This window comes from Carassius carassius, chromosome 42 (assembly GCF_963082965.1).
Source record: "Carassius carassius chromosome 42, fCarCar2.1, whole genome shotgun sequence".
Taxonomy (NCBI): domain Eukaryota; kingdom Metazoa; phylum Chordata; class Actinopteri; order Cypriniformes; family Cyprinidae; genus Carassius; species Carassius carassius.
The window spans coordinates 26,346,056-26,369,993 of record NC_081796.1 but is presented as its reverse complement, the minus strand read 5'-3'; the positions used below and the strand labels follow the sequence as shown (position 1 = coordinate 26,369,993).

General features: G+C 40.0%; 1 protein-coding gene across 1 annotated transcript in view; it reads right to left on the bottom strand.

Annotated features, from left to right (window-relative positions):
• LOC132124426 (microtubule-associated protein 4-like) overlaps positions 1-23,938 on the bottom strand; it is a 55,967-nt gene that overhangs the window by 14,549 nt on the left and 17,480 nt on the right. The window contains exons 4-11 of the mRNA XM_059535418.1: positions 22,152-22,334; positions 18,556-19,043; positions 17,781-18,525; positions 7,229-8,188; positions 7,158-7,167; positions 5,073-5,421; positions 4,728-5,030; positions 3,073-3,276 (exon numbers count right to left, since the gene is read on the bottom strand). Coding sequence (XP_059391401.1) covers positions 3,073-3,276; positions 4,728-5,030; positions 5,073-5,421; positions 7,158-7,167; positions 7,229-8,188; positions 17,781-18,525; positions 18,556-19,043; positions 22,152-22,334 — 3,242 coding nt within the window. The remainder of the gene's footprint in view (positions 1-3,072; positions 3,277-4,727; positions 5,031-5,072; positions 5,422-7,157; positions 7,168-7,228; positions 8,189-17,780; positions 18,526-18,555; positions 19,044-22,151; positions 22,335-23,938) is intronic.

The following is a 23,938-nucleotide window of genomic DNA, read 5'->3' as shown; positions in this document are numbered from 1 at the left end:
CACACACACATAGGTGTCACACACACACACACGCAGGTGTCACACACACACACACACACACATGCAGGTGTCACACACACACACACATAGGTGTCACACACACACACACACGCAGGTGTCACACACACACACACACACACGCGCAGGTGTCACACACACACACACACACACACGCAGGTGTCACACACACACACACACGCAGGTGTCACACACACACACACACGCAGGTGTCACACACACACACACACACACATAGGTGTCACACACACACACACACACACACACACACACACACATAGGTGTCACACACACACACACACACACACGCAGGTGTCACACACACACACACACACACACACACACACACACACATAGGTGTCACACACACACACACACACACACACAGACACGCTGGTGTCACACACACACATACACGAACACAAAGGTGTCAAACACACACACACACACACGCAGGTGCCACACACACACACACGTGTCTCTCACACACACACACACACACACACACACACACACACACACACACACAGACAGACAGACACACACACACACAGGTGCCACACACACACACACACACACGTGTCTCTCACACACACACACACACACACACACACACAGACAGACAGACAGACACACACACACATACAACACACACAGGTGCTCCACACACACACAGACACACACAGACAGACACACACACACACACACACACACACACACACACACACACACACAGGTGTCTCTCTCACACACACACACACACACACAGGTGTCTCTCTCACACACACACACACACACACACAGGTGTCTCTCACACACCCACACACACACACACACAGGTGCCACACACACACACACACACACACACACACACACACAGGTGTCTCTCTCACACACACACACACACACACACACACACACACACACACACACACACAGGTGTCTCTCACACACACACACACACACACACACACACACACAGGTGTCTCTCACACACACACACACACACACACACACACACACACAGGTGTCTCACACACACACACACACACACACACACACACAGGTGCCACACACACACACACACACACACACACACACAGGTGCCACACACACACACACACACACACACACACACACACACACAGGTGCCACACACACACACACACACACAGGTGCCACACACACACACACACACACACACACACAGGTGCCACACACACACACACACACACACACACAGGTGCCACACACACGCACACACGTGTCTCTCACACACACACACACACACACACACACACAGACAGACACACACACACAGGTGCTCCACACACACACAGACACACACAGACAGACACACACACACACACACACACACACACACACACACAGGTGCCACACACACACACACACACACACAGGTGCCACACACACACACACACACACACAGGTGCCACACACACACACACACACACACACACACAGGTGCCACACACACATACACACGTGTCTCTCACACACACACACACACACACACAGACAGACAGACAGACAGACAGACACACACACACACACACACACACACACAGGTGCTCCACACACACACAGACACACACAGACAGACACACACACACACACACACACACACACACACACAGGTGTCTCTCTCACACACACACACACACACACACAGGTGTCTCTCACACACCCACCCACACACACACAGGTGCCACACACACACAGGTGCCACACACACACACACACACACACACAGGTGTCTCTCTCACACACACACACACACACACACACACACACACACAGGTGCCACACACACACACAGGTGCCACACACACACACACACACACACAGGTGCCACACACACACACACACACACACACACACACAGGTGCCACACACACACACAGGTGCCACACACACACACACACACACACACACAGGTGCCACACACACACACACACACACACACGCACACACACACAGGTGTCACACACACACACACACACACACAGGTGCCACACACACACACACAGGTGCCACACACACACACACACACACACTCAGGTGCCACACACACACACACACACACACTCAGGTGCCACACACTCAGGTGCCACACACACACACACACACACACAGGTGCCACACACACACACACACACACAGGTGTCACACACACACAGGTGCCACACACACACACACAGGTGCCACACACACACACACACACACACACTCAGGTGCCACACACACACACTCAGGTGCCACACACACACACACACACACACACTCAGGTGCCACACACACACACTCAGGTGCCACACACACACACACACACACACACACACACACAGGTGCCACACACACACACACACACACAGGTGTCACACACACACACACACACACACACACACACACACACACAGGTGCCACACACACACACACAGGTGCCACACACACACACACAGGTGCCACACACACACACACACACACACACTCAGGTGCCACACACACACACTCAGGTGCCACACACACACACACACACACACACACACTCAGGTGCCACACACACACACTCAGGTGCCACACACACACACACACACACACACACAGGTGCCACACACACACACACACACACACACACAGGTGTCACACACACACACACACACACACACACTCAGGTGCCACACACACACACTCAGGTGCCACACACACACACACACACACACACACAGGTGCCACACACACACACACACAGGTGCCACACACACACACACACACACACACACACAGGTGTCACACACACACACACACACACACACACACACACACAGGTGTCACACACACACACACACACACAGGTGCCACACACACACACACAGGTGCCACACACACACACACACACACACACACACACACACTCAGGTGCCACACACACACACACACACACACACACACACAGCATAGGATTGGATTGAGCCGCTTTGACCTTTGGAAGAGGGTTCAGATGTGGTCTTCAGCTGACGGATGGAGACTCACCTTGGGCTTGACCTCTCTGGTCACTGTGCTGGACGCTGTGGGGGGTCGTTTGGTGCCAGCGGCTGGGGCAGCTGCTTTGAGCACTGGGGCTTTTTTGCTGAGGGGTGCTGAGGTGGGGGTGGGACGCTTGGGCGGGGCTGTAGCACTGGAGGCGGAGCTTAGCCGGGGCTTGGCAGAGCTAGGTTTGGTTGCACTGGTGACAGGCTGCACGGATGGACAGCAAACACAACAGATGGATGGCAAACGATTAACAAAAAAACTGAATCAGGGCGACATGAGCAGAGCAAGCCGACAAAAGCATAGGATCAGATCCAGTTCAGACTACATTTTCTGTCATTACTTCTAGAGTAAACATGAAGTTTACTCCGTTTCATTTGATGGTCATGAAGCGCAAGTTATTTCCTGATTTCAGTTCCTTAAAGGGTTAGTTCACCCAAAAATGGAAATTAGGCCATAAATTACTCTGGAGTCATCCTAGGTGTATATGACTTTCTTCTTTCAGTCGGAGTTATATTAAAAACTGTCTGTGATCAGTCAGCGGGTGTTGCATGCATCAGTCCAAAAGAAGTGAAATAAAAAGCGCCCATCCTTAAAAGAAAGTGACGCATATGAAAAATCAATGCATTTAAAAAAAATACATATTCTAAACGTAATAATCAGTTTAATCCAGCTTGCGCTCACTGTTGAACACGGACGCATTATTACATTTTAAACATGGATATTTTTCTTACAAAAACATTGATTTGTTCAATCCCTGGAGCCGCCGCGAGAGACTTTTTTTAAGGATGGGCGCTTTTTATTTCATGCAACACCCACTGACTGATCACAGACCGTTTTTAATATAACTCCGACTGGATTCGTCTGAAAGAAGAAAGTCATATACACCTAGGATGACTTCAGAGTAATTTATGGCCTAATTTTCATTTTTGGGTGAACTAACCCTTTAACATTAATCAAAGGAAGGATGTAGAAAATTCTGAGCCCCTAAAGGACTTAAATTAAAACGAATTTTAGTTTTAGATAAAGATAATAACCTTAAAATAACTTATTAAAATGTATTGATTTATTGTTTGTTTGTTTACATATAAGCATTAACTGGAAAAAAGTAAAAGCTAAACCTAAAAATAAATATGGCAATTACAAAGAAATAATTAAAAAATATTTTTAATTAAATCTAAAATATAATTTTATAATTTTAAAATAAAACTAATAATAATACTACAAGTAATTAAAAATAATAAATAAAATAGATAATTATAATAATAATATTAATAATAAAATAAAATAATATATACTACTACTAATAACAGAACAGTGTTAGATAAATCACTAACTGGAAATAAACTAAAACAGAACTAGAACTAAAACAAACCATTTAATAGTTTTCATTTCAAATAAATAAATAAATAAATGTATATAACTAAATTACTAAAAATTAAACTAAAATTCGAATAAAAAAAGAAAACATGAAAAAGCGTATACAAAATAGTAATAAGACTTAGTATTATAGTACACAAATAATATCAAAATAATGCCCAGCCCTCTATAAGTGATGAATGAATCTTGGTTTGGTTTAGTCATTAACGTGCTTTAAGAACAGAATCAAAGCCATCAGCAGAAGCTAAAGCAGGAGACAACAGAAAGCTTTCACAAACCTTGCTCTTCTTCTCAGGACTAGTCAGGTCTTTTCCAGGAGCACTGTTGGTCAGCGCAGTTTTGGGTTTAGCAGCTGTTTTTTGGGTTTTCTCGTCCTTCTCAGCTTTGGCAGGTTTCTTGTCAGTCGGCTCAATCTTTTCTGTTTTCTGTTCTACTTTGTCCTTTTCTGTTTGGTGTTGTTCGGTCTTCTGTTCTGCTTTCTCCTTTTCCACTTCCTTCACCTGTTCTTCTTTATCTTTCTCCGCTTTCTGATCTGACTTGCTCTCCTCGACTTTCACTTCTTCCGTCTTCAGCTCCATCTTCTTCTCCATCTTTGGGGAGTAATCAATCTTTTCTGCCTCGACTTTATCAGCTTCTTCAGTCTCATCTTTAGTCGTTTTTTGTTCAATCTTCTCAACTTTCACTGGCAATTCTACCTTGTGAACGGCTTCATCCTTGTCAGTTTTCTCTGATTTACCCACATCTTTGTTTTTGTCCAGAGCTTCAGTGTTTTCTCCTATGGTTGTCTGTTCGTCTGTGTGGTTAGTTTTGTGTTTCTCCTCCACCGTTTCCATCTTCTGATCTTTGTCCGTCTTGATGAAAACATTGGAGTCATCAATCTTCTGCACAGTGTCTATTTTGTTCGCCTGCGGCTTGTTCTTCTCTGGTATGAAGAAACAAGTAGAGCAGTTAAAAAACACATTCATATATAAACTAAATCAAAAAAAGAGTTGACATACATAGTTGTGACCTTGTTGTAAGCAGTAAATCTGCTTCCATAACCCCTTTAATTCATCGCTCTGTAAGCTCTCTGCAAAGAATCTGGTTCTGTTATAGACATACATACTTTCTCAGGAGAAATCAACAAAAAAAACTACTTTAAAAAGGAGTCTATTTGTCTATTTATTTCACACTGGAGATTAAATCTATTGAGCATGAAATAAATAAAATCAGCCATCATTGATAATCCAGCAGCATTGTTTCTTTTGCACATGTAAGCTGCTTCCCAGCGTGTAGAAATACTGCCATCTTGTATTAAAATAAATCCCTCACCAGAGAGCGGAGCGCAGATTTCAGCTATTTCTAAGAAATACCTATGCGTCGAGTCGGCTTGCATTAAGCTGATCAATTTCAACAAGGTTCAGGTCCATTTTATTAAAAACTATCCAAACATCATGCATTAATAACTGCAACTCACAGAGAAAACTAGTGTGCAACAAAGCACTACTCCACACTTTATATCATCTGAACCTGCTTTTCTATTTATCCAAGACATTTCACCAGCGATGTTATCTTTTGTTCGGGAACATGTTTCATTCATTCTCTACAATGCATTTACACTATCTGTCAACCAGCCAGAAGACAACTGAGGGATTAAACCACACTAATTACACACGAATTATTATTTCAACGTAATCGTAATCGTTAACCATTGTAGGTGCAGCAGGAGATTTCTGGAGCTCTACACATCATCGTTGATGAGAGTTTCTGACCTGGATTTGCTGGGGGCAGGCTTTACTCTAGGAAATCAGGTCAGAAATTGCTTGCACTATCCGCGGCTCGTTTGGAGCGGTTAATGAGCATGCGTTGGCAGTGGGGTGATAGTGCCATACACACAGAACAGAGACACTACATGCATCACCTACTTCTGCCACCACTACCATCAGAAAGACGCAGTCCCAGTTTAGGACTCATTATACTGACTCAAGAAAACCAATTATTTACACCTATGCATTCTTAAAAAAATAAAGGTTTCTTATTGGCATCCATTGTTCCATGAAGAATCTTTAACATCACACTGGTTACAATTTATTCCAAAAGAACCATTTTTTATTAGTGTGAAAGATGTTCTTCATGGAATGCCAATAAAGAACGTTTATTTTTAAAACTATAAGAAAATTGGTTATTTTATGAACTGTTCACTAAAGGTTCTTTGGGGAACCCGAAATGGTTCTTCCATGGAATCACTGCATACAATGCAATACACAAGGCACCTTAATGTCTTTGTTTCTAAGAACGATTACACCGTGCTTCTCTTGATGTCTCCTCATATTGACTCAATAAATCCAATTTTATACACTTGTGCGCTCTTAAAAATAAAGGGTCATTATTGACATCCATGGTTCTATATAGAATCTTGGAACCATGGCATAAAAGGTTCTTTATACTGGAAATATGCTCCATTAGATTCCAAACCAACCATTTTTTTTCTCCATTCATTATTTTCATTCATGCATGTTAAAAGTTCTTCCTGGAAACATATTAAGCCAATTAAGAACCAATATTTAGCAAGAAAAAAAAATGGTTTTACTAAAGGTTCTTGGGGGAACCCAATGGCATCACTTCAAAACCCCATTGGAAATGCATTAAAAAAAAACATGCTTTCCCAAGCTTAATTTCTTTGTTTCTAAGAACGATTATGCCACGTGTCTCTCATTCACATTACTCACCTCAGATTCTCTCAGATATAAAAGAGTCAGTCCTACACCTCAAAATTAACTCTTGCTTCGCCACCACCTACCCTCAAATGCCTTAGAAATCGTGTCTGTTTTGTCTCCAGTCCCATTAAGGGCATGTGTTGTCACCGGCACGGGTAAAATGACTCCTTGGTCCTTGTCAATGAATGGTCCCTCCAACAGGTCCTCCACAGGGGAGTGGGGAAAGCTGCTTTGGTCTTTGCGTACGGGGAATGGGGGGAAATGTAGTTCGATGTTATGTAGGTCGTTGCGGGTGCCTCCAGCAGATAGTGATGGCGGCGGGGTCGGAGGTTGATCGTCGGCAACAGTTAGAGAGCGTTTCATGGCCCCTGCGTGCTGGCGACGAGGTCCTCCAATGGGCGACGGCAAATTGTCGAGGACTCCTCCGCCGGGATACTTGTCTGGGAGCTCGAGGCTGGCGGGTACAGATAGGTGTGAACACTCGGACATCGCTCGCCTCATCGCCTTCCTCTGTTGCTTGGCTCTTCCCATTAAGCAAGGCTCAAAGTCTTCCTCGCCCTCACTTTCGTGTGACGACCCTTCAGCCTTCGGCCATTCGTCTTCGCAATCCAGGTAGCTGTCGTTGACCACGCCAATGATGCAGTAGTTTGGAGGCGTTCGGGGCGACGTTGTACTGGGACTCTGTTCCGGAAGCAATCCGGAGAACTGAGCTGGTTTCGAGGGTTCGAGAGGAGACAGATTCTCTTTGCGACCCTCAGGTGATTCCAAAAGCATCATGTCATTGTTGTCCGCAGTACAAGCCGCGAATCTTCCAGGAGACACAGCTGATGGAGACGAGGACGAGAAGCTTTCCGGACTGTCTCCAGTGCTGCCGAAAGACACGCTTGTTGGAACGGCTCCTCGCCCGGAGATGTTGAGCTCGGAAGGAGACTCGTAGAAGCACAGCTTGTCCTCGTCCTTCATCCCTGTTGCCCGAAGGCCACCTCCGAAACTCGACGGTGCCCCGAGGTCTCCGTGCTGCCAGTCCCAACCCGGAGGGGTGGCTGATGTGGACACGGATGGGACTTTACATAGCTCACTATATTCTGAGAACGGAGACGCCGGTTGTTGGTTCGAGAGAGAGGACATGCTTCTGTTGCCCTTTCTCTGCTACTGGTTTGGGTGTCTTTGTGTCTTAGTCCTTTTCCTTTGTTAAAATGTAAATGTGTCTGTTTGATGCGTAACCTCACAACCTTCTCTGCTGCTTCTGCACACGACAGCAGACTAAGCAGCACTGAGATCTGGCTGGAAGCGTCTCTCTCTCTCTCTCTCTCTCTCTCTCTCTCTCTAGACATGGCAGGAATCACATGCTTTGTAAAGTGGCTGTTCATTCGCTGCCCCAAAATCAGCTTCCTCCTTCCTCTCTGCCTCTCTCGTTTTCTCCACGTTGTCCTCTCTGCATCCATCTTTTTTTCCCTCCTCTCTCTGATAGTGACACACTACAATCATCCCTGAAGCTACATGCATGCAGAATAAAGAGGAAGGGCTTAATGAGCATTCTTTTGCACATATGATTTTAGAGAGTGCGCACATATATTGTATCTTTTTATGAAAGTCTTTTGGGTAACTGGGAGATTTGCCCATGGATGATATCCCAAGACAATCAATTCTTCATCTAGCATACTGTTTTATCTTAATCTGAATTTATACCAATAGATGAGGGTTTCTAAATATGTGACATTCGAATCAGAATCTGAATAAAAGTGAATGTCTTTGTCTGTGCATAACAACATCATTCTTCACTGTAAGAAATAAAAAACACACAATAATAGAAAACGTATCTGCAGCTCATTACAGAAACATTATCCATTAATTTTACAGACATTTCTATTAAATCTAAAACACAACGGAATGCAATGCGAAATTTAAAAAATTGTTACGGAAAAATCTTTCAAAATAACGTAGGTTATGCCCTATTTTTACATATTATATTATTATTATTATTATTATATCTTTAAGAGTGCTATTTAACAAAATAAATAAACAAAAATGGAAAAATGCCAGATGGCCAAAATGACCAAAAAAATTATGTTTTAAACCCATGACTACTACTACTAATTATTATTATTATTATTATTATTATTATTCATAAAGTTAAAATTATGAATAATTTCAATAAATAAATAATTGATCTATTAAATATATGAATGACTTTATATAATAATAATAATAATAACACTTAAAATTATTAATTTCTTACAATAAATAAATATTTATATTATTCTAATAAATTAATCACGTCAATATTATCAATACTACTACTAAAAATAAGAAAAACAACATAATTTATCAGTATTTGATGACACTAAATACAAAATATGATTAATGTAAACAAATAAATTAATATACAAGTAGTAAGCAATATTCTGGGATCAAAACAAATGCATGACGCTTTCACAGATGTTGTTGCTAGAAGTGAAATGACACTGAATAATGAAAAGTACAGCAAACTCAGAAAGACGTCACTGCGACCTAGATGCTTCAAACAATGTTAAAGCTTGTACAACAAAGATGAAATGTGTGAACTAAGTAAGTTTTCACATATATTTCATGCTCATCTAATTTAAACAAAAAAACGCCCTCAACTTTAAGACGCTTTGTCAGCACAACTTCAATGTGTTGTTAATGCAAGCAGACGAAGTGTCCAGCAGCATTAATACGATCACGACGGTTGCATAAGGGTCATCATTTCTGAGCCTAATTTCCTCCATCAACAACTGTCTGTTTGAGTTGAATCCCGCGTCCCCAGACCATCACGGACAGAGACACTGTAGGGGTGATCTCATCTGACCCCAGTCTGAGACCCATCGGCCTCGCTACATAATCACTGCTGAAAGACGACGCTCGTCTGCTGTTGAACTCACACTGAACGAGGAGGATACGGCGCTGTGTGCTAAATCTGCCATCAATAATGTATGAAAAAAGAAGGAAATGTTATCTGTATGCTACGGGGGTCTGAGAGTAACGCAGTTTCGTTTCTCTGTATGTATGTACTGTACATGGGGAAGAATTGACAATAAAGCTGACTTGACTTGAAAGAACCTACTTCATTCCAAATCAATTTACAAACTACAAATCTACAAACAATTGATCTAAAAAGACAAACAATGTATTTCCAATTACATTCACAAATGAATGCATGTGCTTAAAAAAATAAAGTTGATATTACAATAAAAGTATTAAAAATATATGCATATATATATATATATATATATATATATATATATATATATATATATATATATATATATATATATATGGGGGGGGGGTCTAAAAAAAATAAATACTTTCTAAGAGTTTCTAACAATATAAAGGTGGCTTGGACCGGTTTAGGTATAAAAATTGATGTTTTTAAGCATTTAAAAAAATATAGATTTATTTCTTCATTTATAAACTGATACAAACTAAACGGTTTTTTATTTATTTATTAAATACAAATCAAATTTGTTTAGATTATAGTCTGAACAATTATAAAATATAAAAAAGATTTGACTTTACTATGTTAAAATACATAAAATTAGGTTCTTCAAACCATTGTTTTCGTTTGTTTGGATTTGTTTGTCTAAACAAATATAAAATCTAAACAGATGAGATGGATGTGTTTGAATAGATAGATAGATAGACAGACAGACAGACAGACAGACAGACAGACAGACAGACAGACAGACAGACAGACAGACAGATAGATAGATAGATAGATAGACAGACAGACAGATAGATAGATTATAGATAGATAGACAGACAGACAGACAGACAGACAGACAGATAGATAGATAGATAAAAAGAGCAAGAGACGAATCACAACCTCTGTTCCTCTCAGGTGGAGCTTTAGGGAGGAGGCTAAAATCATTCATCAGCGTCACAGGAGAAACACACAGGTGGTCAAAAAGAGATGAAGTCAGGAAGCTGCGAGAACATAAAGCCAACAACCATCTACCCAGATGCTATTTTTAGCACATCGCCCCTCCTCGTAAGAGCCAACTTGTTTCCTTGGTAGCCCTGCTTCCTTAGGTCTCCCCGAGCAACTGCCTCCCGTCGCCATGGCAACAAGATCTGAAGAACGCCGGCGTCCAGAAATACAGCGCGAGTGAAAGACGAGTAACGCTGAGTGGGATTATGGGAGTTTTGGGAAAAGACAGACAACCAGTGTTATTATACCATCATTGATATACTATATATATATATATATATATATATAATTCATTGTAATTTTAACTCTCATTTTAGCAATTTTGCCATGTGTTTTTGTCCTTTTTTTATTATTTTAGGTTTGTAAATGACTATAGTTTAAGTTTTAAATTATTTCAGTACTTCTACTTGCGCTATATTTTGAATGAGATTTTATTTTTACATTTATTGTTTTTATTGTAATTTTACTTCAAGTTTTAGTATTTTTGGCATTTTTAGTGTCATTATTTTTTAATGTATAAATAGTTATTAATCAGCTTGAGTTATATTAGTACTAAAAATGAAAGAAATGTTGCTTTTAGAAATGATACACTAGACATTTTTTTGTTAATGTTTTCAATTACATGTTACTTTTTTTTCTTTTTTAAGTTTTAGCTTTTGTGTGTGTGTTTTTTGGTATTTGTTTTTATACATTTATGACGTTTTTTCCTCTTATTTATCTTTAGTCCATAACCAAAAAAATATATGTATAATATGTATATATAATTCAATTTATTACATTTTATGTTTCTATTTTCATTTTAGCTAAAGTTTTAGTATTTCAGTTTTTTTGTCTTTTTATTAAATGTCTTTTTTGTTTATACAGTTTTTATTAGTACTTCAACATCAGCTAAATGAAAATGAGAACTGAAGTTGTAAAAATAAGAATAATGAATGTGTTATTTTATTCTTCAGTCAGCTTTATTCCATCTATAACATCTTCTCTAGTAAATCCATCACTAAAAACGGCAGAACTTTTCTTACAGTAAGAACCAATCCTCTACAGCTGTGACAAACGCACCATTCTTTGAGTTTGAGACGTAGATTTGCTCTTGTGGTTCAGATTGATTCGGTCACCAGCTCGGAGACTCACAGTCTGTGCCTCTGGCTTTACAATCAGTAATCCAGTCGAGCAAAAGCACATCCAGAGAGCTGCTCTTTTTGTGATACATTTTATTTTCCAGGATTCTCTGATGAACAAAAAAAATCAAAAGAACAGCATTTATTTGAAATAGAAATATTTTGCAACATTATAAATTTTAAATTATAAATTTAATGTGTCCTTGCTGAATAAAAGTATATATTAAAATGCAATCTTATTTTTATACTAAAAATATATATATATATATATTAGAGCAATCTCAGAATGCATTCAAAGACCCCAGAAGAGAGAAATATTGGTGATAAAATATTATAAATTATAAAATATATTAAACTCAATACCCCAAAAAAAGTCCAGTTTAAAACCAGATGAACAGCAGTATAATGGCATGTCATTAAACTGGTGCAGTTCACTTCTGATTGATGTGGTTTATCATCTTTAAATCACACTAGATTTCTGACCCTGTGTAAAGTCAGACTGCAGTGAGGTTTCTGCATCGATGAGCAGACCGTAATTATTCTGATGACCGCAGCCTGTTCGTTTTTCTCCTAAGATACAGCAACGAACGGTTGCAGAAAAAGTCACATGGCCACCTTCTCCACATCTGTTCTTGTTGCCATGGAAACATCAGCTGCTTATCAGTCGCCGTGGCAACAGGACAGTCTCCACGCCCCCCTCGAGGCAGTCTGTGTTTAAAGCAGTCGATGTGTTGACCTTTACAGCTACTTTTAAACAATAGCAAATTATATGCAACATACGTCAATTAATTACATTTAATCTGCTGATACAGCTCTGCAATGATCAGACTTTGCATTACAAAAACAAAAACTGGTAGATGGAGTGCAATGCAATTTTTTTTCAATGCATTTCTAATTAAATTTCTAATGCATTACCTAACACTTTGTCACTGTTTTTAAAGTGGGATACTGAAAAACAAAGCGGAAAAATGTTGTTACCTTAACACTTATGAAAGCAATGCAACTATAGTAACCTTTATGAGCCATATAAAAATAGCAAAGCACAAAAACATGTCCTGAGCAAACACACTGCATCTATAAATTAAAAAAAAGAGAATTAAAATGAACAGAGAATCATCTGAGAACTCAAACGTATCTGTGATCAGCAGAACTGGTTAAAGTCAGATTTAGACGGAGCCAGAAAAAGAAAATCCTTATTCTGTTATTGTTACTGTTTTTAAGCATGCAATAAATGCCTAGACACAAATACATAGAATAACAATCTCATTGCTCCACAATCATTACTTCTTAAACGCATTTAAAAATCCAAATTAATCTCTATAAACCACCATCACGTTCACAAAGAAACAACCAAACTGAGCATCTGTGTGTGTGTGTGTGTGTGTGTGTTAACACTCCTTCATTCATTACAACACAGTCACAATCAATGTCTCTGGCCGTCACCAGCGGCTCGCAGACTCACAAGAGCACAAGCACAAAAAAGACATCACGAGCCCAAACAATCAGAGCCATTCAGAGATGCTCACTCAAAGCCAGACGTCAATCTTACTTTGAAAAGTGCTCAGCAAAAACATTAAAGACACGCGTCCTTGAAACACTGCTAATGATGGATATTAGGTATTTGTATTTATACACGTCACATATTTACTAAATAAATAAAATCTAAATATTTGGTGGAAAACGAAAACATTTTGTTTTGTAACTGAAATACAATTTGGGTTGAAGTATGGGTTGAAGAAACTAAAACTGAAAAGACATCAAGCTAAATTGGGATAAAAAATTGTAAAAAATTATAGTAAAAACACTACACAGAACACACACACAAAAAAAAAAGTGATCCATATGGTGCAAACTAGAGCCCGACCGATATGGATTTTTTGGGGCCGATGCCGATATTAACTCGAAAAGAGCCGATTTATAAGCCGATATTTTGATTTTAAAAATAATCTGGATATTAGACCCATTTCCTATAAACTGCATTTACACAACATTCAATAGCAAAATATCTGCCTGTTCTATGTATGTGGGCTGTATAAACCATTTTCCAGAAGGGGTTATGTTAAAAAAAAGCCTTAGATTACAGTCTCAATGACTAAACAATTGCACATCAAAAGTATATATTTTTTAATGATCAAAAAACAGTCTGGTTTTAAACATTTAACACTTTTACTTTCTTCCAGTTGAAGCTGGTTTTAACAGTCTGTGTGTGTACTGTAAATAAATTATAATACTAAAGTTAAAGTATTTGCAGAAGTAGTCCCACACTTTGCTGCTACAGCATTCACCTTTTTCAGCCATCTGTAGGCAGAAAGAGAGACGGAGAAAGAATAAGCATGTGTATTAATAATATCACCATGTATCATTAGAATTATAATAATAATAAACTGGGATCTCCTACATAGGCAAAAATGAGAAATATATATTTTTTTTTTATTTGTCAAGCAATAGGTATTACCTACTTATATTTAACAATATTATTTCAACATTTTCCTGTTATGTCTGTAAAGCTGCTTTGAAACAATATGTAAAAAAAAAAAAAGCGCTAGTTCAGCTCACATTTATTTACATGACCCCTCTGGTTTAATCATTTCTGACGCAGCTACTGTAGTTACTGTAACTACACTATATTTGCTCTCACAGAACATCGTCTTGCCTACTATTACCGGAAGATTACGGAATCAATTCGAAGTTGAATGGTTAACGTTAGTATCATGAACACACCGCTGTCAATTTTGAGAAGAACCACCTTCAAACAAGTTAATAGCAAGCATTTAAGGGGCCTGCTAAAAAGGAAGCTATTAGCGTTAGAGTAACGTAACCAGCCTGAATTCACCAAATTGTTCTCTGGACCTGAGGGTGGCCTCTTCTTCCTTGCTTCTCTCTTAATTCTCATCAGCAGGACTAGCGCTATCGCTCGCTTCTTACAACGGGACAGATACATGTTTGCTGCTGACCGAAAGGAGGAGGAACAGACTATGAAAGAGCTCCCGCTAAACGTTTTTAAAACTCCGCCTTACGCCATAGCGCAGAGCAAATCGCGTTGTATCTGAAGGGCAACGCTGAGCCCAGCGGCAAGCGCCGTGCATACCGCGTACTGTGTGAAAGGCCCAATTACGCGGTCATTATGTGGGAAACACACCGCAATAGAATAAGAATAAGTTAAACGCTAACGTTATAGTTTGACCTCCTATTAACGTTCGCGCTCTTCCACTGATAAACATGGTATTAGCTTTGTGGCTAATCTAATATAGCAATGCATTAGCGGCTGTAAGTGATGTTACAGAATATTTAGAAGTGATAATGATAGGACCGTTAGCTAGAACTACCACACAGTTTTTATATACAGGGTATGAACTAAATCTACAATCATTTCACATCACGAACGACAGACTCACCGTCAAAACAGTAAGTTACATCTCCGTGGCTTGGCTGATCGCTTTCTTCTGTAGTGGACTTCTGGCGCTGTTGTCAACTGGGGAGTTGCAGAGCTCCCTCTGGTGGGCACACTATGCAACACTCATAACATGAGTGAAGCATGAGACTCTGTTTCTCATGTTTCATCGGCCGTTATAAATGCCGATTTAAATGCAATTCGGCAATCGGCCGAACAATATATCGGTCGTGCTCTAGTGCAAACCACAAGTGTATTTTCCAGAGCTGTTCATTTGTTGGAAAGATGATTTTGAAACATTCACCACAGTAACAAACACCAAAAGGAGTTTTTCTGCAGGCGACACAACATGGATTAATAGAGCTCACTCGGTGAATGTCATATTTGACACTGAGCTCTCACAGTTCATGAGCTCGTAGTATAACACACACAAACACATTACGGTACACTGTTATTAATGTTGGGAAGTCTGACACTGAATGCTGATGTCCTGTCTCTCCCCACTGGAGAAACAGCCAAAAATTACAGAGAACTGAAGCAGACAGCTGTGTTAGACGCGCCCAAACACACACACACACACACACACTCTCTCTCTCTCTAATTAAGGCGCTACACACACAGAATCTAAAACAAGCAATCGACCATTTTCAAATGCTACACTACTTTTCTGCAGTTTTGTGACTTAAGCTGTGTTAAGGTTATTAAAAACAACATGAAACAGTTTACTTCCACCAGACGTGTCTACGATCCTATCATTTGAAGTCTGAGCCAAGTCTCGAGTCTTTAAGCTGGAGTCGATTCTGGAGTCTTTTCATTAATTGTTGCAAACAAATTCTCATCCTTTAAAATCCTTTTTATGAGGTTGCATTAAGGACAAAATACGTTCAAAAGATGCGACCAGGAATCTAACTTAACTTCCTCGGCCTGAATACATAGTCAATCCAAGATACGAAAATACAAATACTGTACGTGTAAAATTATTGAAGAGGCCCGTTCATATTTAAAATCATCTGTAACACTATGATGTAGCCACTAGACGCGAATTAAAACATTAAATATCCATTAAAAATAGATATTTTGATTCAACATAGTATAAATAATAATAAATGGGCATTAATGGGTTTAAAAAAATGTATATTGACTATATATATATAAAATGATGTTTAAGATATAAAACTGAATCCTGCCCAGTTGCTTCTCAAAACTAGTCCAAAACTAGCCCGATCGCGGTTCCAGGAGGTTCCCCGATAAAAATTGCATCCCTGGGTTAAAATATAAGTTTTTTGGCAGGGAGACTTGGTAAAATTTACATTCTAGGTGCTAAACATCACGTCATTGGGAATGGGGTAGCTTCTTATTGGTATTAGTACCATACTAGTATCCTGCAATACAAACTAGTATGTTTCTGTTACAAATTACTTTAAAAGAGGCATTCAGACTGAATCACTAGCACTTTGCAGTCTGCTCTCTTATTGGTATTAGTACCATTAGCATTTGAATAAAGTTGAACTCTCGCATCACCAATGCTCTTAATCATTCAAATTGCCTCAAATCCCCAACTTTTTACAATTAATGACCTTTGGTCACTCCGAAGCTGCAAATCACAGTTGGGCGAAAAACAATGCAATATCCAGAGAAATGTTGACTTACCTAATTGGAGAGTTGAAACCGATGATGTCAGGAAACATAAAAGAGAAAAAAAGAAAGAAAAGATATCACTTATAACTGTATTGCACTTTATATACATTCATAAAGTGACATGGTTGATTCATATTCACTCTAAAAGTGCTAGAAGCGAAATATAAAGGGGTGGTGGGACACCGATAAAAGAAGATTGTCATGTTTGGTGCCAGCAGTGGTAGTACAACAATCAATCACAACAGCAAAGATGTAACATTGTGAGGGAGCAACCACACCTCCTCGACAAACGGCAAACCAAAGTGTTTGGATTAGTAGAGTACACCCTGGATCACAAGGTTAGTGTGGGGGGGGGGGGGGGGGCAGGTGTACTTCTCGGTTACACAGGTGATCATTCATTGTGGAAGAAACGCCCAAGCAAAACCAACCCAGCCCAATTTGAGCGAACCCTGATCCTTGCTTCCAGCTGACGGGGTGAAGTGTTAGTTATTGCGGTGTGCGGTTTAATCAATCAAGCCCGGGCTTGGAATCCACTTAGCCATGCATTACGTGGATCCACTTCCCAAAGGTCCACAACAAACCTTCCAATGTGGAGGGCGTTTCTTCGGTGGGCTCCCAAGGTTCTGCAAAAGTAGGGAAGAAGGGCGGAGCAGCCAGATTTAGACCAGAATTCAGGGGAGATGGCAACTTTGCTTCAAGGGAGGTTGGACTCTTTGATGAGGATGACCCAGACGACTTCTTGCCTTGTTTGGACTTTGGTTCCTTTGGGGCTTTGCTCTTTGGCGAAGGTTCAGAAACTGGGGCTGAGGTCTCAAAGGCAACACCTTCAGGATCGAAGGGTTGATTGTAGTTATTAATAGACCATGAAGGTCCAGAGGGAGAAAGCGGGGGTGCCGTGATCAGTGCTTCCATCTGTGGTAAAAAACAAATGCTTCCAGGGGTGGACGTCTGGGGTTCTTTTAATGGCGACTCTTGGGTGCCCATGGAAGCGGTGTAGGTCTGATCTTGTCCAACCATTGCTTCCTCCAAGGTTACACATGGAAAGCTGAAAGGCTGAGTGTCACTGAGACTGCAAGAAATGGGATCTTCTGTTTCCATGATGATTTCGTTGAATCCGGATGACGTGGACAAGGGATGCTGATGGGATATATTGGGGGCTCGACCGGGATACTTTGGAGAGGGCATTGCAGGTTCAAGAAGTGCTGTGGATGGTAGGGAAGTGGCCGTGAGGGATAGAAGATCTTGGGTAAGAGACAGAGGAATGAGACTTCCATCGGTGTAGTCCTCAGAAAGTGAAACAAGGCCGCTGTCGACTTCAAGGAGTGACTGGGAAATATCAGTTGCGAACTCCTGCGGCACGCAGGCTGAAGCAGGGACAAAGGGCTCTGCATGGATCGCCCATTCCTCAGGAATCTTCTTACGGCTTTTCGGCTTCTTGACTCTCCCACCAAAGTGGCTTCCATCTTCCCAACCTCTGTCTAGGTCCCGTTCCTTACACGGGGACGGCTGATTGGGGCTGTCGGGTAAAAGACTTTCGCTCTGCATTTCTGTGTGGTCGTACACTTCTTCCCTGGGTCTCTGTTTCTTCTTCTTCTTTTCCTTCTTATGGTCAAATCCTTCGCCTTCTCTTTCCTCTGCATCTCCCGCCCAGTTATCTCTCGGTGGCCACTGAGGGTTGGCTGTGTCATGTGGGCTTTCTACCAGAGGACCAGCATGGCGACTGATAACAGTGGAAACGCTGGGCGTGAAGGGCAGGTCAGATGAAATGCCGGCCTCATCGGACCAGCGGTCACCAAAGACACCTCGTATGCAAAGAAGAATGGTAATTAGAACAGCACTAACTCCGTGTTTTGCTTTCTCACACATATACACTATTAACAAACTTATCAATCTCCCCTCACACTCTTTAATAGGCTTATATGATATACCATACAACCTTGACAGATCAAAATATTAAATAATATATTTTATATCTTATGAAATGCCAACAAATATGTACCACAAGATAATGGAGAGCGATAGCATGCATTATTTTTTGTTTTATAAATGGATAATTGCAGCCATTGGTCAATACAATATTTCAATTATAATACCAGATTTTTTAGTTTCAAGTGAAAAAAAAATCTAAATTATAAAATTTACATTCATAAAAACAAGTCTTATTAAATTTCATGAATATGTTTTAAACCTTTTCACTGGAAAACAAGTCATAAAAGACAAACGTCATTGCAGTGTGGTCTCTTTTATTATTCTGCTGTAGATAATTCATTTGTGTACAAGGTCTAGTCCACTCTTACAGAAGTGTTGAGCAGATGATTTGTGGGGTTGGAATTTGTACAGTAATGCAGTAATGCTAGATGCATTACAAGTAATGCCAAGACTGATTGACCCACATATCTGTGACCTTGAATAGGGAATGTTCCCAGTTTTGCTTATGTTCTGGCAAGGTTCTCTCAAAGTTATGATCAAATATCCTTCACGTAACATTAACCCCTTACCAGTCACCCCCCTTTTTTGTCATGGAGACAGAAATGACATACCCAAAATAAAAAGGTTTCTGCTCATGATTCTTTCTGACTAGATACATAATCAACATTTTTTCACAAAGCTGACACCTCAAAGTTTACTGTTCAGGAATCAGAATCACTCAGACTGTTATGATAATAGAGATATATAAGCTCAAACATAAAAACAAAAATAAAAACATATTTTTTAAATGTATTAAAAAAATTTTGATGTAAGATATGAGTTTAGAAATACACTGTAGCTAAAGCCACAAGTCTTTCAAAACTTCATTAGAAATGTCATAATCTAATCTGTAAAACTGTGAATTTTATGAAATATTTTCTAAGGCCATTTCATGTGTGTTTTTAGAGAAGGCTAATCAGATTGATTTATGGCACTTGTCATCTCTGTAAGATCTCACATGTAAACACTCCTGTGTGCTTTGTATGTGTGTTGGTTTTGTAAACTCCCCGATTCATGGTTCTATTGTTCTCACCAAACGAGTCTTTCACACCTCCGCCAGGTATGACACATTGTCCGCATTATTCATTTATCATTATTCTTTTGTTTTTATTGCACCTTTATCAGCCTTTTATGTGGAATTTCAGTGTTTACAAAGCAGCGATCTCATTTCAGTCTCAGTATGCATTTAGCCCTTATTTATCAAAAGTCTTACTATAAAAATACAACAAAACATTTTCTTACGACCTTATGTGAATTATTGTGACAGAAATGCATTAGGAAAGAAGAAATGCACCTGCTATTAGTAGCATTAGAGCTAACGTTAGCATCAAGCTACATCAGACAATTTATAAAATTATTAGTACACTTTTACTCAAAACTCACTTTGAACCCCGATCGAGTGTTTGTAATAACTTCCTTTTGCGATCAGGGGTGGAATTTGGTCGTTTACTATTGTAAAAATACGCTATTTGTAACTTTTTTCATCGCTGCACAAGTTAGCATTTCAGATTTTTTATATATTTTTATAAAATGCCCCAGATCTCAATTAAATCTCATACCAAGCTTTTCTATCGTAATCGCGGGTTTATTATTCGGATATTTCGTGTGTACAGAGATATTTCAGTTTTGTTGTGATCAGATATGAACCAGGAAGTGTTCTCGAACCATGTGACACGATCTGACGCTGTCCAGTTTTGGGACTGTTAGATTGACAAGCCGAACGTCCAATCAGAGTCTGTCTGCGTCACAGCTCGAGTACACGGAAGCAGACACACAGAGACAGCACTGGGAGGGGCTATTTATCATCAGATCGCGTAAATCAGTGGAAAATGAATAGAAATTATGAGCTATTTAGCTATTTAGACCAAAATCATTTTTTGAACCAGGCTGTAAACATGTTTTTTCCTGCTGTAAAGTTGGGCATTTTAACATGGGGAGTCTATGGGACTGACTCCCTTTTGCAGCCAGCCTCAAGCGGCCAGTCGATGAATTGCAGTTTTAGTCACTTCCTTATTGGCCTCACGAGAGAGAGCGGGAGGTTGGCGCTCGGGGTGAACACGTAAGAGCGCAATGCATTATGGGACACACTCCATCTGTGAATACTGAATGGATGCTTCTCCTAAAAATTAAAATCCTGTTATCTTTAACTCACCTTCAAGTTGTTCCAAACCTGTACGAGTTTTTGTGCTCTGTTGAATGCAAAAGAAGATGTGAAGAATGTTGTAAACCAAACAGTTGACGGTAGTCATAATATTGGAAGTCAACTATCTGGTTCCCAACATTCTCCAAAATAAAGAAACTCATACATGTACACTTATATATACACACACACGAGGCGGATAAAAATATTACATTTGCTATCATAAGTACGCTTATGATGTCATCGCCTAATTTCCATCTGGGTGACTTCATGATCAGGCACTAGATGACTGACTCATGCATGACTTAAGATGACTCTACAGGTTTGACCCTGCATCTGGTAGGTGTGTAACACTATTTGCACATCAACAACCAGCCCTGAGCATCAAACCAGGCAAAATATGGTGCTTGAGCTTGATATAAACCAGTGGAATGACTCTGGGTCTCAGCTGCACTTTACTAACCCCATTTAGCTGTGGCCTAAAGGCCCTTGGGATACCAGAATGGATGGCTTTGACTAGTTTTGACAACTGATAATGTTACTCAGTCTAGCACCAATTATAGTCCCCCCCAGTGGACAGCCTAAACTGTAATTACTGAAAGATTAGTAAGTGCTCCACAGGGCCATGATCCTGGATTCAAAACACATGGGAAGAACATGAGGGAAATGCATACTAAGGGCGATGTATGCGGTATTTGAAGATGATTACATGCTATGAAACATTACTTCTTAACAGAAAGATCAATTATATGACCAAATTACACTCAATGTCATGGTAAGTGTGCCGATCTTAGTCCTCTACCTGCGGCTGTGTCCTGTGGGCTCTTGGGTGTCGTGGCTGTCTGGGGTTCAGATGGTATTTTGGGGGCTTCGGTGGCTTGAGAAGCTGGCGGCTCCTGTACTTCAGCCACACCAGACGGTCTTTCTGTCTGGAAAGGAGCATCACCTGTGATCACCACTGACATTACACTAGGCTGAGAGAAACCTATGGGTTCAAAGACATTACATTACATATTTAGTTTATTATAACATGTATTTGGCTCCAGAATGAATGACAGTGAAATGACAGACAAATACAGTAAATACTGCTAATACTACTCAGGGTTTCCCATACATTCATTAATTTGTGGCGGCCCGCCACAATATCAACGCTGACCGCCACGGATTGATTAAGATTTTAAAACTATTTAATATGGGTACAATTGTATTTTATTGTAGAGCTGCGCGCTGCTTGCTCCCTCCCTCTCACAAACTGACAACGGAGGCACGCACGACTAGCCCCTCCTCTTCGAACACGATCTGAATCAAAACATGAGCATGCGTTAGTTAGAGGACGGATTGTTGCCGGTGCTTAATGCTTATTCCCCCAGCGAAGATTCCAGAATCAATCCGGGGTTGAATGGTTAGTAATGAACACTGTTGCTCAACATAACTCTGAGAAGTTAGTCTATGTTAAGTGCTGTCAAGTTTCCATTACAGATTCGCGCAAAACTTTAGTGTTTTTTTCTAAATATCGATAAACAACTATTGCGAAATGACGCTGTTTCCATTAACTGATGTTATGCGACTAAAGCATCATTCTTTTCCTCTCGCGATCAGTCATTCCAAAAATCATGACAACGGACGTTGGTAGGTTTCACAGCCACCAGACTAGACATTATATTATTATTATCTCCAGGTTCAGGTTGGTGTGTGTTGGTTTTTGTCCACCTCAATCTCCAGTGTGTGTGTGTCATAGTCTGTGTGTGTCCACCTCCAGGTCCAGTTTGGTGTGTGTGTGAGCCTGTGTGTGTCTGAGTCTGTGTGTGTGTGTGTGAGTCTTTTTAAATGTTTGAGTGTGTGAGCCCATGTTTTAATGTGTCAGTAAGTTTGTGAGTTTGAGTGTGTGTGTGTGTGTGTCCATCTCCAGGTCGAGGTTTGTGTGTGTGTGTGTGTGTGTGTGAGCAAAATTTGCAACAAGAAGTCAGTGGAGCAGTCATAGCATAGAAAGTGTAGCAATGGCATAGCAATGTAGCAATAGCAATGTCTTTAAAGGGATAGTTCACCCAAAAATGAAAATTCTATCATCGTTTACTCACCCTCAAGTTGTTCCAAACCTGTATGAGTTTCTTTGTTCTGTTGAACACAAAGGAAGATATTTGGAAGAATGACAGAATCAAACAGATCTCGGTCCCCATTGACTACAATAGTATATATATTTTTTCCTACTATGGAAGTCAATGGGGACCGAGATCTGTTTGATTCTGTCATTCTTCCAAATATCTTCCTTTGTGTTCAACAGAACAAAGAAACTCATACAGGTTTGGAACAACTTGAGGGTGAGTAAACGATAGAATTTTCATTTTTGGGTGAACTATCCCTTTAAGGTATCTGACACTAAGTGTTGGCAATGGAAATGTGTACTTGTCACTAAAAATATATGATATATTTATAATATACATTATATATCTATATATATATATATATATATATATATATATATATATATATATATGATATATTTAACTTAATCCTTAATTACTACTGCTAATACTACAACTAATAACAATTAAAACAACAATGATAATGTATTTTTATTAATAGTAGTAG